Raw genomic sequence first — 16311 nt, forward strand, 5'->3', positions numbered from 1 at the left:
AATGTTAGAGAAACTGACAGAACAAGTATGAGAGAACTGGTACTTAAATAGCCCTGGATGATGGTCTGCTACTATGAGATGGTAATTCCAGGCTCCCTTTCAGGAAAGTCTGGGTGAGAAAGATAAACCTTTTATCAGGGAACTATATTTCTTATTTTAATATTATGTTTAAAGAAGGGGCAATGCAGAGGTCCTTTAGAGAGACCATTAGAGCTATCTGTCTGGACTTCTGAGACTTCCTGGTCCAGAGTCTAGGCCAACTGTATCTCTAGTTGCTGGATACAGAAAGAAAATTAAACTCACAGTTAAAGAAAATAAATGATTAAAAGTCTTTGCTTAATTTTTTCTCACTGAATTATAACAACTAGACACCATAATTGAGACAGAGACTATAGCTTGAAGAGTTTGGATATAATGAACAACTCTGGGCTTCTTTTCTTTTGATCAGCCTTGTGCTGTAGATGCATGTTTCTAACCCCAAATTACCATGATTGTTGCTCCCGTGGTCCATCCGTTGCAATTCCTCTTTTGGAAATCTAGGACAGGTTGTGTTAAATTTTCTATTACTTGCTCTCAATAAGTTCAAGTAGAACAAAAGAGAAATGAAAATAGAGAAGAGGGGCTAAAGCAGACTCACTTATGCAAAATATTTAAATACCAGAAGCTCAAAAGCAAACACACAGTGAAATTCAATGGGAAGGCTTCCCTCTAGTGAGTAAGTGGATGGACTGACATGCAAACTTAATATGAGAGTTTCATCATCCAGTTTGTTGATATTGTCAATAGACTTATTTACAAAAACATTGGGCTATGATTTTTGGCTATTCGAAGAGTGTCTTAGGAGGTAAATTAGGTATATTTGTGCAGAATTTACCTAGTGTCTAGTTAGTAACATCACAAACAATTAGGAAAGGAATTGGAAAAATAATTCTCTTGAAATCTTTGGGGCAGGATGCATCTATAATCCTGAAAAGATGCTTGGTAACTACTTTCTGAAGTAGGAAGAGCTATTTAAAACAGGGAAATTTACCCAGGCTGGTCATTCATCTGCTGGTTAGTATTCCTCCTTGCCTAGCAGTCTTCAAAAGGATGGGATACAATCTTATACATTTTCCTTGTACCAAATATACACTGGACTCTGATATCTTCAATACGTTTCAATATTTAACTGACATCTTCAATATGTTTTCTGAACAGTATAAATTTAAAGAGAATTTTGTCTTGATGTAGTAAAGCTTTGATGGGTAGGCCCATAGAAGATGTAACATGTCAAAATTTTTGTTCCCCTCTTTCACAATTTTTTCCCCCGTATCGGTTCTTAGTTGAACCCTGGTGGCACAGTGGTTAAAGCGATCAGATGCTAACTGAAAGTTTGGCTGTTCAAAACCACCAGTAGCTCTGCAGGAAAAAGATGTGGCAGTCTGCTTTTGTAAAGATTTACAGCCTTGGAAACTCTATGGGGTCACTATGACTTGGAATCGACTTGAGGGCAGTGGGTTGTTTTGTTGGTTCTTAAGTCCACAATACCTGGTGTATCAATTCTTCAGTATCTCTGAACACATCACGCCTTCCTACAGGATAATGAATCTTAGGTTCAAGTCTATTTTAAAGGGGACTTGCAAATTTTGAGGCTCCCACCTGGCTTCTATTAGATAACAAGAAAACCTTTGTCTGCTTAAGCTATTGCTAATTTTTCAAGACAAGGTGAGGTCTCACACCATGGAAAAGATACAGGGAAGGAGGAAATTGTCAGCACTTCAACTCCACTTTGTTTTCCTTGTACCAGTAGAGCTACAACCAGGATCTGTGTGTGTGTGTACATGAAAGCACACAATTCAAGACTTAGAAACTAGTTTTCCTTTGATAGTCTAATCAGTCTAGTTTACCTGAGGAATGAATGTATATGTCCCTTAGTAACACATACTTGCACCTACTCCTTATGAAATTATAACACCAGCATTAACATGGTAAAAATATTCACATCTTCCTTATCCTGGCTTTTTCTCCGATATAAAGGACCCCTAGACTAATATCAGTGCCTCTACCTGAGTCATTCCACTGGCTAGAATGAAGCTCATAAGTTTTCATCGAATCCCCAAGGTCCTCCTCTGATATCAGAGTGAGGGACATTTATTCCTCCACAATCTAATGTCTATAAAGCATATGTTATGGATTGAATTGTGTCCCCCCAAAATATGTGTTGTAAACCCTAACCTCTATAACTGTGGTTATAATCCCATTTGGGAATGGGTTGTCTTTATTATGTTAATGAGGCAAGATTAGTGTAGGGTCTGTCTTCAATCAATCTCTTACAAGATCTAAAAGGAGCAGATTAAGCAAGCAGAGATGGGGGAAGATTGATGCCAAGCCATGTGGAGATCTCCAAGGAACCAGGAAACAGAAGCTGAGGAGACAAGGACCTTCCACCAGAGCTGACGCAGAGAGAAAGCCTTCCCCTAGACCTAGCACCCTGAATTCAGACATCGAGCCTCCTAAATCTGTAAGAAAATTTCTGCTTATTAAAGCCATCCACTTGTGGTATTTCTGTTATAGCAGCACTAGAAAACTGAGCCACCATATTTTTTAGACAGCCAGTTCCTGAAATCCCTGAAACTCATTTCTGAAATCAGCCACTTTGAACTGTTAACGAATTTCAAGCATTTTAACAACACATACTTTGTAATATACTTCGTAATACACTTCCATAGTGTGAGAGTTCAACTATGTCAGTATGCCAAGTACTGAAAGCAGATTTCTCATTTAACCTAGCAGTATTCAAGATCCCAAGAGACAGATTATATATAAAGCTGCCCCAAAGACGTATGTATCGTTTCCCAAAATGACCTCATTTAATTATTTCTCAAGTTACGCATCTGGACATTTTCCCTGTTAACACTCAATGTTCTTCCACAATTGAAAGCTTACACAAAACAAAAGATTTGGAGACTCCAGACTTCAGCAACGGACATTGCAAAGTAAGAATGCTATGAACTTGAGTCCCATTACTGAGTCTACTGGATATCTTTCTTACAATATTTAAATTTATTTCCCTGTTATATCCTCAGAGTTGTAATACAGCAATGAAAGAATATGACCTATTCCCACAGCCATCATTGGTAGCTTATTAGTGCCTACTGCATGCCAACCACTGTCCTTGAAGATTTCTATTCGTTCTTTCATTTAATCCTTAAAATAAATTAAAAGGGAAGGAAAAACACTCAAAGAAGTTCAATAACACAAAAAGGCAGCATATGAACCTAGATAGATTTGATAAATAATCTATAATTTCTTTCATTATATCACTCTGCTCTTGTATCAGCACCTATGGCAAGCCTTGAATAGATAAAAAGATTAATAAAAAACATCCCCTTTCACCAACTTCCCCATAATTACACCTAATAAATAAAAGCATACAAATAAACAGCTTTTAAGATAAAAGTCCATGGATATAAAAGATTGAGAGAAGGTAATATAACACAAGTAAGAATAATGGCTCACTCAGCCTAGCACTATGGCTCTGATAGTGCTATCCAGTCATGTCATCTCTAGGAATAGAAAGTAGAAAGACCTGAAAGTGGGGGGTTCTACATATCTGCTACAAAAGACCTCTTTAAGAATCTTAAAAAGTGAAGATGTCACTTTGATGACTAAGGTATGCCTGACCCAAGCTATGGTATTTTCAGTCACCTCATATGCATGTGAAAGCTGAACAATAAAAAAAGAAGAATTGATGTGTTTGAATTACGGTGTTGGTGAAGAAAATTGAATATACCATGGATTTCCAGAAGGATGAACAAATGTGTCTTGGAGGAAGTACAGCCATTTCTAGTGCTTCCATGAATTAGTAAGGTGGTTACAAGGTCAGCTTTAGACCATAGCATCTATGGCAGTGTCTCTGACATGCATCCTTTCTCAGCTGTGGTTAACAAAAGCTTGTGATGGGAGTGTGGCTATAGTTAGACCCTATCAATAGACCCAGCTATAAGTTGCAGGAGAGTCAAAGAGCGTAGTAAAACAAAATGGAGTTGGCAAAGCTCAGAATAAAGGTTAGTCAAGGAGGTAGGAGAATGTGTCTGGTTCAGAATGGGTTACTATTCTACGTGGTTCAATATCCTCCATTCTATATTTTCCTGGCCAGTCTTTAGCAATCCTTGCACATCATCCTCCAGTTTGTGGGCTTGTTTTGTCCTAGCATCTTCCCCCTTATCTTCCACAAGACATTGGGTTGGGCAGGTGTAAGATTTGGGATAATCAAGCATACTCTTTAAACGCTGTCCTGGAAATATATTTTTTTTCTTTCATGGCATGCTCCACGGGAAGAAACTGAAATATGATGACATCCAAGGAGCAAGACTTTTACATATGGTCCTGTGCAGTCTCTGAGCCAACTGTGAGAGAGTGTTTCCTAGAATGAATTCATCTACTTCTTTTCTTGATTTTATCTTATGCACCCATAACCACTACCTAACTGCTAACAAACTGCCTAGTAAGTTTTGTTGTCTCCCCTGGGAATAGGCAATTGCCTCACTTTGAGTTCTGGGTCTTTATAAGGCTTTTCTGTCACTTTTTTTTCATAGTGGGTTGCCTGAGACCACAGAAATATGTTGCAGTCTTCTAACTGTGCTGTTGATTCATGAACTTGATAGTTTTAGCTGCTTTCTGGAAGCTTATGGAATATCAGTCTTGTGTTGCAATGACTTCTGTGTCTGTGTCCTGAAGAATGAGGAAAATCATCTTCCCACTGGGAAGACTTTTGTACCAAAATTATACATAATATGCAAGGTTGGTTTCATATGAACAGTCCAGTTCCGCGGTCTTGCCCTCCTGCCTAGATATTGCCAGTTGAGATTGAATGACTCTCTGGGACTTGCTGGATCCTGTAGACAAGAAGAAATAATAAGATTAATCTCCTGACTCGATCTGTAAGTGAGTTACCAAGCAGGAGCTAAACCTTGCAGTCAATGCTGAAGGAGTCAAAATCTGATTCCTTTCTTCTTATTATCTCCGAGTGTTTGTCACATTTGGCTGACTGGTCATCCTCTCCCCTCTTCCTCCCCACCTTCTGTAGTTCCAGACAACATGAAGAGTCTCATCCTACCATCAGTGGCTGTCCTTACCAAGGCACACAGTGGCTGTCACTGTCCTTAATATGCTGAGAAAAGTCATGCTGGCACTTCTTTCTCTACATAAATAAATGCCTACTTCTCTGAGCCTGGGGCTCAGCCTTGTTCAGTTTTCTGTAAAGCCCCATCTAGAATCACTGGAAATGGGCAATGCAGCTGTCTCAGAACAGGAAATTGGTTTGGTGGGTGAAGGAGCAGGACAAGTTATCAATTCATAGCCTCCTCACACTTGCTTAAGCTTAGTTGAGCCACTAGATGTGTGTAACATAGCCTTTTTCCTTCAGTAAAGACTGTTCAGATATTCTCTAGACATCTGTGGAACATGTAAATGTATTACTTCAACATCTTTACGATACCCTAGATTTAGATTGACATTAAAAATGTCTTCCTAAACACAATCCTGCTATATTCTTTTCCAAATAAAAATGTTTTAAGTTAAAATGCAGATATGTTTCTGTATCCTTGTATGGGGTTACAGATATAGCATTAAACCAAAAATTTCATAGAAACACTGGAACCCATATCATTTTTTCCTTTCTCCTTTCCCCTTTGATTCATGTTTTCAAACACTTCTCTTTATAGTCTACTGTTTTTTTTTTTTTTTCTGGTTATCTTAGGCATCTTGTTGTCTTCTCAATGGATGATCTATATAACCACATTTTGTTAAGACAAGATAAAAAAAAAAAAAAGCTTGTTCTATTCAACTTTATTTGCCCTGGGCTCCGCTATAATAAAAGATCATCTCTATGAGAAGATATTATTTCCTATTAAGCCAGGTCACTAGGTAGTTTCTGATATTTGAAGACAATTATCTTTCTTTTTTCTCCATTCTCACCCCTACCCCTATACTACCCAGTTAAAGGAAAAACCCCTGGAGACATCATACTCTGTTGAACATCACCCATGATTTTATTTAGAGAACCTAGGATCACTTGAAATAATGGCTTTTGGTTAACATTAAAAATACTTGTGAGCAAATAACCAAAATAAGAATTCAAAGAAGGAACATTACTATGGACCCAATAGAAATAAAGAGAATCATGTCAGAATATTATGAACAACTGTATGGCAGCAAATGGGGTAACCCAGATGAAATGGATAAATTCTTAGAAGCACACAACCTACCCAAACTGACTCAAGAGAAAATAGAAAGTCTCAACTGATTCACAAGTGAAAAGATCTAATGAGTGATCTAAAACCTTCCAACAACAACAGCAAAAAATCCTGAACGAGTTTCACCGGGGAATTCTACAAAACATATGGAGAAGAATTGACACTTAATACTGTTTAAACTCTTCCAAAAGATAGAGAAGGAAGGAATACTCCCTAATTCATTCTATGAAGCAAACATAACTCTGATACCCAAACAAGAAAAAGACAGCACAAGAAAAGAAAACTGCAGGCTCAGATCTCTTAGGAATATTGATGCAAAAATCCTCAACAAAATACTAAAGAACTTAATCCAACAACATATTAAAAGAGCGATACATCATGATCAAGTGGAATTTATCCCCACTTGGTCATAGTGTATGGTTTAACATCAGAAAATCAATCAGTGTAATACACCACATCGATAGAACAAAGGAAAAGAATCACATGATCATCTCTATGGATGCAGAAAAGCATATGACAAAATCCAACACCCTTTCTTGATGAAAACCCTAAAAAGACTGGAATAGAAGGGAAATTCCTCAATATGATTCAGGGCATATATGAAAAGCTAATATCCAATATCCAGCATTATACTTAATGGAGAAAGAATGACAGTTTTCCCCTTGAAATCAAGAACAAGACAAGGGTGCCTGCTCTCTCAACTTCTATTCAATATTGTATTAGAAGTCCTAGCCAGAGCAATAAGACAAGAAGAAAAAAAGTATCCATATTGGAAGAGAAGTAGCAAAATTATCTCTATTCATGGATGATATGATTCTATAGAATAGCCCAAAGAGTCCACAAGAAAACTTCTAGAGCTAACAGAGGAATTTAGCAAAGTGTCAGGGTACAGAGTCAACAAACAAAAATCATTGGGTTTCTATACACCAGCAATAAGAAATCTGAAAGATAAGTAAGGGAAACAATTTCATTTATGATAGCATCTGTTGTTGTTAGGTTCCGTTGAGTTGGTTCCTACTTATAGTGACCCTATGTACAACAGAAAGAAACACTGCCTGGTCCTATGCCATTCTTATGGTTGCTGTTCTTCTTAAGCCCATTGTTACAGCCACTGCGTCAATCCATCTTATTGAGGGTCTTTCTCTTTTTTTCTAACCCTCTGCTTTACCAAGCGTGATGTCCTTCTCTAAGGACTGGTCCCTCCTGATAACGTGTCCAAAGTATGTGAGACAAAGTCTCACCATCCTTGCTTCTAAGGAGCATTGTGGCTATACTTTTCCAACACAGATTTGTTCATTCCTTTGGTAATCCGTTGTATATTCAATATTCTTTGCCAACACAGTAATTCAAAGGCATCAATTCTTCTTCAGTCTCCCTTATTCATTGTTCAGCTTTCACATGCATATGAGGCTATTGAAAACACCATGGCCTGGGTCAGGCACACCTTAATACTTAAAGTGACATCTTCACTTTTTAACACTTTAAAGAAGTCTTTTACGGCAGATTTGCCTAATGCAATATATCATTTGATTTCTTGACTGCTGCTTCCATGAGCATTGATTTTGGATCCAAGTAAAATGAAATCCTTGACAACTTCAATATTTTCTCCATTTACCATGATGTTGCTTATTGGTCCAGTTGTGAGGACCAACAAGTTTTCTTTATGTTGAGGTTTAATCCATACTGAAGGCTGTAGTCTTGGATCTTTGTCAGCAAGTGCTTCAAGTTCTCTTCACTTTCAGCAAGCAAAGTTGTGTCATCCGCATATGGCAGGTTGTTAATGAGTCTTACTCCAATCCTGATGCCACTTTCTTCTTCATATAGTCCAGCTTCTTAGATTATTTGCTCAGTGTACAGATTGACTAAGTATGGTGAAAGGATACAACTGTGAGGCACATCTTTCTTAACTTTAAGCCATCTAAGAGAATAAAATATCTAGGAATAAATCTAACCAGGGATGTGAAGAACTCATGCAGTGAAAACTATAAATCACTACTGAAACAGATTAAAGAAGACTTAAATAAATGGGAAGATGTTCCATGTTCATGGATTGGAAGACTTAATATTGCTAAGATGTCAACACTACCAAAAGTGATCTATAGATTCAACTCAATTCCAATCAAAATTCCAACAGCCTTCTTTACAGAAATAGAAAAACCAATCCTCAACTTTATATGAAACAACAAGAGGCCTCAAATAGCTACAGCAATGTTGAAAGAGAAGAACAAAGTAGGAGGATTCACACTTTCTAATTTGAAAACCTATTATGTTGTTGTTATTGTTAACTTCTGTCAAGTTGATTCTGACTCATAGTGACCCTATGTACAACAGAACAGAACACTGTCTGGTCCTGCACCATCCTCACAGCCATTGATATGTTTGAGTTTTCAAAAACATACTGTACAGCTACAGTAATCAAAACAGCCTGGTAATGATATAACAATAGACATATAGACCAATGGAATAGAATTGAGAGGACAGAAATAAACTCAAATATCTATGGTCACCTGATTTTTGACAAGGGTGCTAAGTCCATTTGATGAGAAAAGAAGAGTTTCTCCAATAAATGATACTGGGAAGATTGGATTTCCACATGCAGAAAAATGAACAAGGAACCATGCCTCACACCACACACAAAAACAAATTCAAAAAGGATTAAGGTCCTGAATGTGCAAGCTAAAACCATAAAATTTTTAGTAGTAAAAGGAGGGGCAACACTGTCAGCCCTAGATTTCAAGAAAGGATTATCTAATATAATAACAAAAGCATAAACAGAAAAAGACAAAATAAATAAACGAGACATCATGAAAAGTAAAACTTTTGTTTATCAAAAAACTTTCCCAAAAAAGAGAAAAGACAAGCTACTGACTGGGAGAATATCTTCAGAACCATATCTTTGACAAGAATATAATAACCAAAATATATATAAAACTTCAACAACTTAACAACAACAACAAAAAAAAAACCAATCACAAAAAGAACAAAGGACTTGAACAGACATTTCACCAAAGAGAACATCCAAATGGCCACCAAACACATGAAAAGATGCTCAGTGTCATTAGCCATCAGAGAGATGTAAATCAAACCATAGTGAGATATCATTTCACTCTCATGAGGGTGGCTAAGATAAAAAACAAACAAACAAACAAAAAACAGGAAATAATAAATGTTGGCGAAGATGTGGGAAAATTGGAACCCTTACCCACTGCTGATGGGAACGAATAATGGTACAGATGTTGTGGAAAATAGTGTGACAGTTCCTCAGAAAAATAGAAATAGAAATACCATATGACCCAGCAATTCTACTTCTAGGTGTCTACCAAAAAGACTTGAAAGTAGAGACTTAAACAGAGATTTGTACACCGATGCTCATTGCAGTACTCTTCATAATACCAAAAGGTGGAAACAACCTAAATACCATCAGCGGATGAATGGATAAACAAAATGTGGTGCATACATACAATGGAATACTACTCAGTCAGTAGGAGAAATGAAGTCTTGATACATGATGCAATAGGGATGGAACTGGAAGACATTATGCAGAGTGAAATAAGTCAATCACAAAAGGACAAATGTTGCATGACCTCACTTATATAAAAAGACAAGAGAAGGCAAATGTATAGAGAACAAAGTTTATTAGTGGTTACCAGGCTTGGAAAGAAGGGGGAAACGGGGAGTCAGTGGTGATGGAAATATCATGTTGATCAAGGGTAGGTTGCACAGCCAATTATTGTAACTGCTGTCAATAAGTTGTACACCTTTAAAAAGTTGGATTGGCAAAAGTTCTGTGATAGGTATATTTACAACAATGACCAAAAAAAAAGTAGCTACTGAAGCTGCTTATGTACAACCAAAAACCTCACGGGATTTGGTTTCTTGGTTAGAAGTTTTAGGGTCATGGTTTCATAGGACATCCCAATTAACTGGTCTAATAACATGTTTAGTGACTCTGTTCTACCTCTTGGTTCAATGTGTAGTGCCTGGGGTCTCAAAAGCTTGCAAGTGGCCATCCAAGGCACAACAATTCGTGTCTATTCACCTGGAACAACTGAGGAAGGAGAGTCAGGAATAAGAGGAAGATATAGAATGTGATTAATTGCCTCCATGAACAACTGCCTCCTTTGCCATGGAGACCAGAAGAACTGGATGGTGCCAAACTATCACTACTGAACATTTTGATCAAAGAGTCCATAGAAGAATTCTTATCAAAAAGGGGAAAATACAGAACAGAATTTCAATTTCTAATGGACTCCAGGCTTCCTGGAGCCATGAAGGTTAGAAGAACCCCTGAAACTATTGCCCTGAAATAATTCTTAAACCAAAAATATCCCCTGAAGTCTTAAAATCACACAATAGCTTACCTAGTAAAAACTGTCTGCTTTTGTAAGAACTATCTGTATGGGATCAAACTGACAACAGCAACTCAAAAGATTAGATAAGAACCTTAGGGGGCAGTTGAATTTACGTTAATGGAGGAGAAAAAACTCTGAAAAGGAGGGTGAGAACGGTTACACAACTTGAAGAATGTAATTAATGTCACTAAATGGTGTATCGAGAAACCGTTGAATTGGTATATGTTTTGCTATGTATATTCTGAACAACCATGACAAAATAAATAAAATTATATTAAAAAAAATTAAAGTTGGGAGTGATGCCTCTAAGCTTTTCACGTAACACACTAGAAACCAGAAGTACTCCAGTGAATTTATTTCAGTTATTGAACTCTTTATTTCCAAAATTTCCATTGTTTTCTTTTTTCATGGCTTCCATTTCTCTGCTGAGATTTTACTTTTGTTCACTTATTAAGAACTTATTTTGCTTCAATTATTTGAATGTATTTTTGTTTACTTCTTTGCACATATATATAATAACTGCTTAAAATATTGGTCTGCTAAATTCAACACCTAGGCCATCTCAGAGTCAGTTTCCATTGGTGGCTTTTTTTCTTGACTATAAGTCAAATTTTCCTATTTATTTCCATGTGTAATAATTTTTGTTTGTCTAATCAAAATCAGTGACGATGGTTCCATTGATGTATTTTAACTACTTTAACAAAGAATTCTTGTCTTTTTAAGGAATTCTTAAATCACACATGAAGAAAGCAAAAAAGGTCTTTAAAAAGACAAGAAAGAAAGAAAAGACCAAAATGGATGCCAGAAGAGACTCTGAAACTTGCTCTTGAACTTCAATGAAGTAAAAGAGCTAAACAGAAGATTTGAAAAGGCAGCTTGAGAAGACAAAATAAAGTATTATAATGAAATGTGCAAAGACCTGGAGTCAGAAAACCAAAAGAGAAAAATACGCTCAGCATTTCTCAAGCTGAAAGAATTGAAGAAAAAATTCAAGCTTTGAGTTCCAATATTGATGGATTATATGGGCAAGATATTGAAAGAAACAGGAAGCATCAAAAGAAGACGGAAGGAATACACAGAGTCATTGTACCAAAAAGCACTGGTCGACGTTCAACCATTTTAGGAGGTAGCAAATGATCAAGAACTGATGGTACTGAAGGAAGAATTCCAAGCTGCAGTGAAGGCACTGGCAAAAAACAAGGTTCCAGGAATTGACTGACTACCAACTGAGACGTTTCAACAAATGGATGTAGTGGTGGAAGTGCTCATTGGTCTATGTAAAGAAATTTGGAAGACAGTTACCTGGCCAATCGACTGGAAGAGATTCATATTTGTGCCCACTCCAAAGAAAGGTGATTCAATAGAATGTGGAAATTATCAAACAATATCATTAATATCACACGCAAGTAAAATTTTGCTAAAGATAATCTGAAAATGGTTGCAGTAGTACATCGACAGGAAACTGCCAGAAAGTCAAGCTAGAGGACTTGGAATGACAGATATCATTTCTGATGTCAGATAGAACTTGGCTGAAAGCCGAGAATACCAGAAAGATGTTTACCTGTGTTCTACTGACTATGCAAAGGCATTCGACTGTGTGGATCACAACAAATTATGGATGACATGGAGAAGAATGGGAATTCCAGAACACTTAATTGTGCTCATGAGGAACCTGTACATAGACCAAGAGGCAATCTTTCTAACAGAACAAGAGGATACTGTGTGGTTTAAAACCAGGAAAGGTGTGGTCAGGGTTGTACCTTTTCACCATACTTATTCAATCAGTATGTTGAGCAAATAATCTGAGAAGCTGAACTATATGAATAATAACAGGGCATCAGGATTAGAGGAAGACTCATTAACAATCTGCAATATGCAGATGACACAAACATGCTTGCTGAAAGCGAAGAGAACTTGAAGCACTTGCTGATGATGGTTGAAGACTACAGCCTTCAGTATGGATTACAGCTCAGCATAAAGAAAGCAAAAATCCTCACAACTGGACTAATAAGCAACACCATGATAAATGGAGAAAACATTGAAGTTGTCAAGAATTTCATTTTACTTGGATCCACAATCAACACTCATGGAAGCAGCAGTCAAGAAATCAAATAAAGCATTGCATTGAGCAAATCTGCTGCAAAAGATCTCTTTAGAGTATTGAAAACCAAAGATGTCACTTTGAGGACTAAGGTGTGCCTGATGCAAGCCATGGTATTTTCAATCACCTCATATAGATATGAAAGCTGGACAATGAATTAGGAAGGCCAAAGAAAAATTGATGCCTTTGAATTATGGTGCTGGTGAAGAATATTGAATACATCATGGACTGCCAGAAGAACAAACAAATTTGTCTTGGTAGAAGTACAGCCAGAGTGCTGCTTGGAAGCTTCATCTCATGTACTTTGAATATGTTATCAGGAAGGACCAGTCCTTAGAGAAGGACATCATGCTTGCTAAAGTAGAGGGTCAAAGAAAAAGAGGAAGACCCTGGTGGAGATGGATTAACACAGTGGTTGCCACAGTGGGCTCAAATATAGCCATGATTGTGTTGATGGCACAGGACCGAGTAGCATTTCGTTCTGTTGCTTACAGGGTCCCTATGAGTCAGAACCGACTCAACAGCATTTAACTAACTATACCAATGTTAGCCTTAAAAAGAAGTGGAAGAAAGACTGCTGGTGAGATTGGTGCCCTCTTACTCCTGGATAAGGAGGCATCAAGGAAATTTAATCCACATTTAGTTGAATTCTCATCCATGCTCAGAAAGATAGAATCAGATATGAAAAATTGGTCAAGTTATAGATTTTACCTTGTAGTTACACTATCACCACAAGGATCTCGATGAACCAAACTAAGCAAAGCTATATATCACCGCTTTTCTGTTCAGAAGGAGCCCTGGTGGCACAGCAGTTAAGCACTCACCTGGTAGGCAAAGGGTGTATGGTTCGAACTCACCAGCTGCTTCAAGGGAGTAGAGTGACAGTCTGCTTCTGTAAAGACTACAGCCTTGGGAACCCTATGGAGCAGTTCTACTCTGTCCTTTGGGTTGCTATGAATCAAAATTGTCTGTACAGCAACAGATTTCTGTTCAGAAAAGAGCCAGGGTTGCACAATGGTTAAGCACTCGACTGCTAACAGAAAGGCCAGCGAACCAACCAGCCCTTCTGTGGGAGAAAAGACCATATGATCAGCTCCCATAAAGATTACAGCCTAGGAAACCCTATAAGGCAGTTCTACCCCATCATATAGGGTCACTATGAGTTGGAATTGACTCAAGAGCACACAACAACATTCTGTTCAGAAGGTCTCTGTGTGGCCCAAATGGTTTGCGCTAGTCTATTAACCTAAAGGTTAGAGATTAGAACCCACTCAGCAGCACCATGGAAGAAAGGCCCAGCTTCGGTGAAAATTGTTGTTAGTTGCTGTCATGTTGATTATGACTCAGGGTGAGCCCATGTGTGCAGAAAGTAGAACTGCTCCATAGCATTTTCAAGTCTGTGACCTTTCAGAAGCATATCGCCAGGCTTGCCTTCCAAGGCATCTCTGGGTGGGTTCGAGATGCCAATGTTTAAAACGCCAGTGTTCAGCTGGTAGTTGAGTACTTTACCGTTTGTGCCACCCAGGGGCTCCTCTATAAAGATGAAGATCAAGAAAACCCTATGGAGCACTTCTACTCTGTAACACATGAGATCTTCTTGAATCGTAATTGACTCCACAGCAAGAAGTTTTATTCTGTTCAGAAATGTGTTCGGCATCACTTGAGGAAATCAAGAGCCAGATTAAGCCACAGGGTAAGTATGAGGTTTCCAGAAGCTTCTTCATGGTTTCTGAAAAGCATATTGAATTTCTACATCCTCTAACTGAAAAGAACTTCAGCATCATAAAATCAGTTCATGAGGAACAAGTATAACCGTTTGTCTACAAGCATGATGCATATAAATAAAACTGTATTTTCAGGCTTTCATGGTCTGTGAGGGGTAATGAGACCCCTCTCTGGGTCAATGATGAAGAAATGTGTGCTAAGAATCAAAGGAATTGCCAGCTTTTTAAAAGTGTGTATCCCTAGTCAATGGCTTCTGTTGAAAGGCAGCATTGTTGGTTCACGTTGTGGGACTTGCAGTCAGGTAGTTTGAGCATGAAACCTATTTCCACAGTCACTAAGTTAGTGACCCTGAGCAAATTAGTTAATCTCTCATCGTCTGTTTTAACTTCTAAAATATGGATTATTATAACAGCTATCTTAAAGAGTTATTGGGAGGATTAGATAAGGTAATACATGTAAATTGGGCAGTATCATAAAAGTTCCATCAAATTTGATAATTGTTACTATTATTATTACTAATATTCCTTCCTTCCTTTTTTCTTCCTCCTCCTTCTCCCCACCCCCTTTCTCCCCTCTCCTTCTCCTACTCTTCTTCTTCTAATGGTGATTTAGCAGAAGTTGGAGGTTAGAGAAAATGGTGAAGGCTCTTGGAAATGTTTTCTTGTATGTTTCTTCCCTCTGAAAATACAAGGGAAACAGGGTATCTTCATTCCAGGATCTTGTGGGGGAAAAGAATCACTCAAGATTATGCTTTAGCTAAGCCAACAACCTCTTGCTGAAAGTAAAAAGGAGAGGTTAGACCCTTCGGCACCCTAAAGCTTAGGGAACTTTCCTTACTCATATATAAAATTGCCAAGTGTCAGTCTTGCTTTAAGCTCAACTTGTCTCACCTACTTTAAAGCACACCCTTGCATGCTGTTGTGTGTAAATGGAAGCAAGTCTGTGGGCCTCCCACTCTGAGACCGCAAAACAAAAGTTGGCTTGGACCCCACCTGCAGGTTTGGGTACAGGCTGCAGGTACCTGTAGAGCACTGTGCACTTGCTGCGCAGAAGTAGGTGGCTGAGTCTCCAGGCTGGGAGGCGGCAATATGCAGAAAGACGTGTTTAGCATTTTTATTGAGGAAGACTGTGAATCTTCCTTCTTCATTTCTATCTGCACCTGAACGTATAGATATCAGGAGGGCAGGGCCTTTAGCAGGGGATTTTTTTGTACCATACGAAGTAAGCAAACAGATCATTATTGTAATCACAGTTCAAAATGGAAATTTCTCCTTCCTGGGTCTTCAGGGATGGAGGATTTTGCTTAACCTGCTGGTCATCCTTCTCCTTTGGTTGACTATTGGCCCCTGATTGGAAAGAAAGTAACAGATTTAAAATTTTATTCTTCAAGTCCCCACAGAAAATCCACATGAGCCAAAAAACAAAGCACTTCCAATTGTTTCATCTCCCAGACTTGTAGCGAATCTAAGAATTTTTCTACTGTATTCTTATTTCCCTTCCACAACTCACAGTCTGACTGAAGCCACAGAATCAACAGTAATGCTCCCAGGAGCTTGTCCATTCTTCCTGTGAAGACTCAGATTGTCTTCTCTCCTTCCCCCAGGCAGTCGTAAATGTGGCCTTAACTTCCTACACATCATTCACTTCCTTCTACAGGCCCTTCTATTTCACACATGAATAGCTTGTTTGTGTGTGTGTGTGTGTGTGTGTGTGTGTGTGTGTGTGTGTGAAAGTTATTTCTCTTTATGAAAGGAAGCACTGCCCCCCCTTTGGTACACATGTAGAATATTTCTGAAAATGTATTTCCTAAAGATCAGTTTGTAATGTCTTCCGCATTTAAAAAAAAAAAAGTTAGGATAAGAGATTGTAAGAAATGGAAAGGTTTTCAGAGATCGCT

General features: G+C 38.1%; 1 gene segment (V, D, J or C); it reads right to left on the reverse strand.

Moving 5' to 3' along the window:
* Positions 1 to 15141: 15141 nt before the first annotated feature.
* Positions 15142 to 15999, reverse strand: LOC101354236 (T-cell receptor alpha chain V region CTL-L17-like). The segment is given in 2 exon segments: positions 15142 to 15760; positions 15924 to 15999. Coding segments are annotated over 2 exon segments (508 nt in total).
* Positions 16000 to 16311: the final 312 nt, after the last annotated feature.

This window comes from Trichechus manatus, unplaced genomic scaffold, assembly GCF_000243295.1.
Source record: "Trichechus manatus latirostris isolate Lorelei unplaced genomic scaffold, TriManLat1.0 scaffold00268, whole genome shotgun sequence".
NCBI lineage: Eukaryota > Metazoa > Chordata > Mammalia > Sirenia > Trichechidae > Trichechus > Trichechus manatus.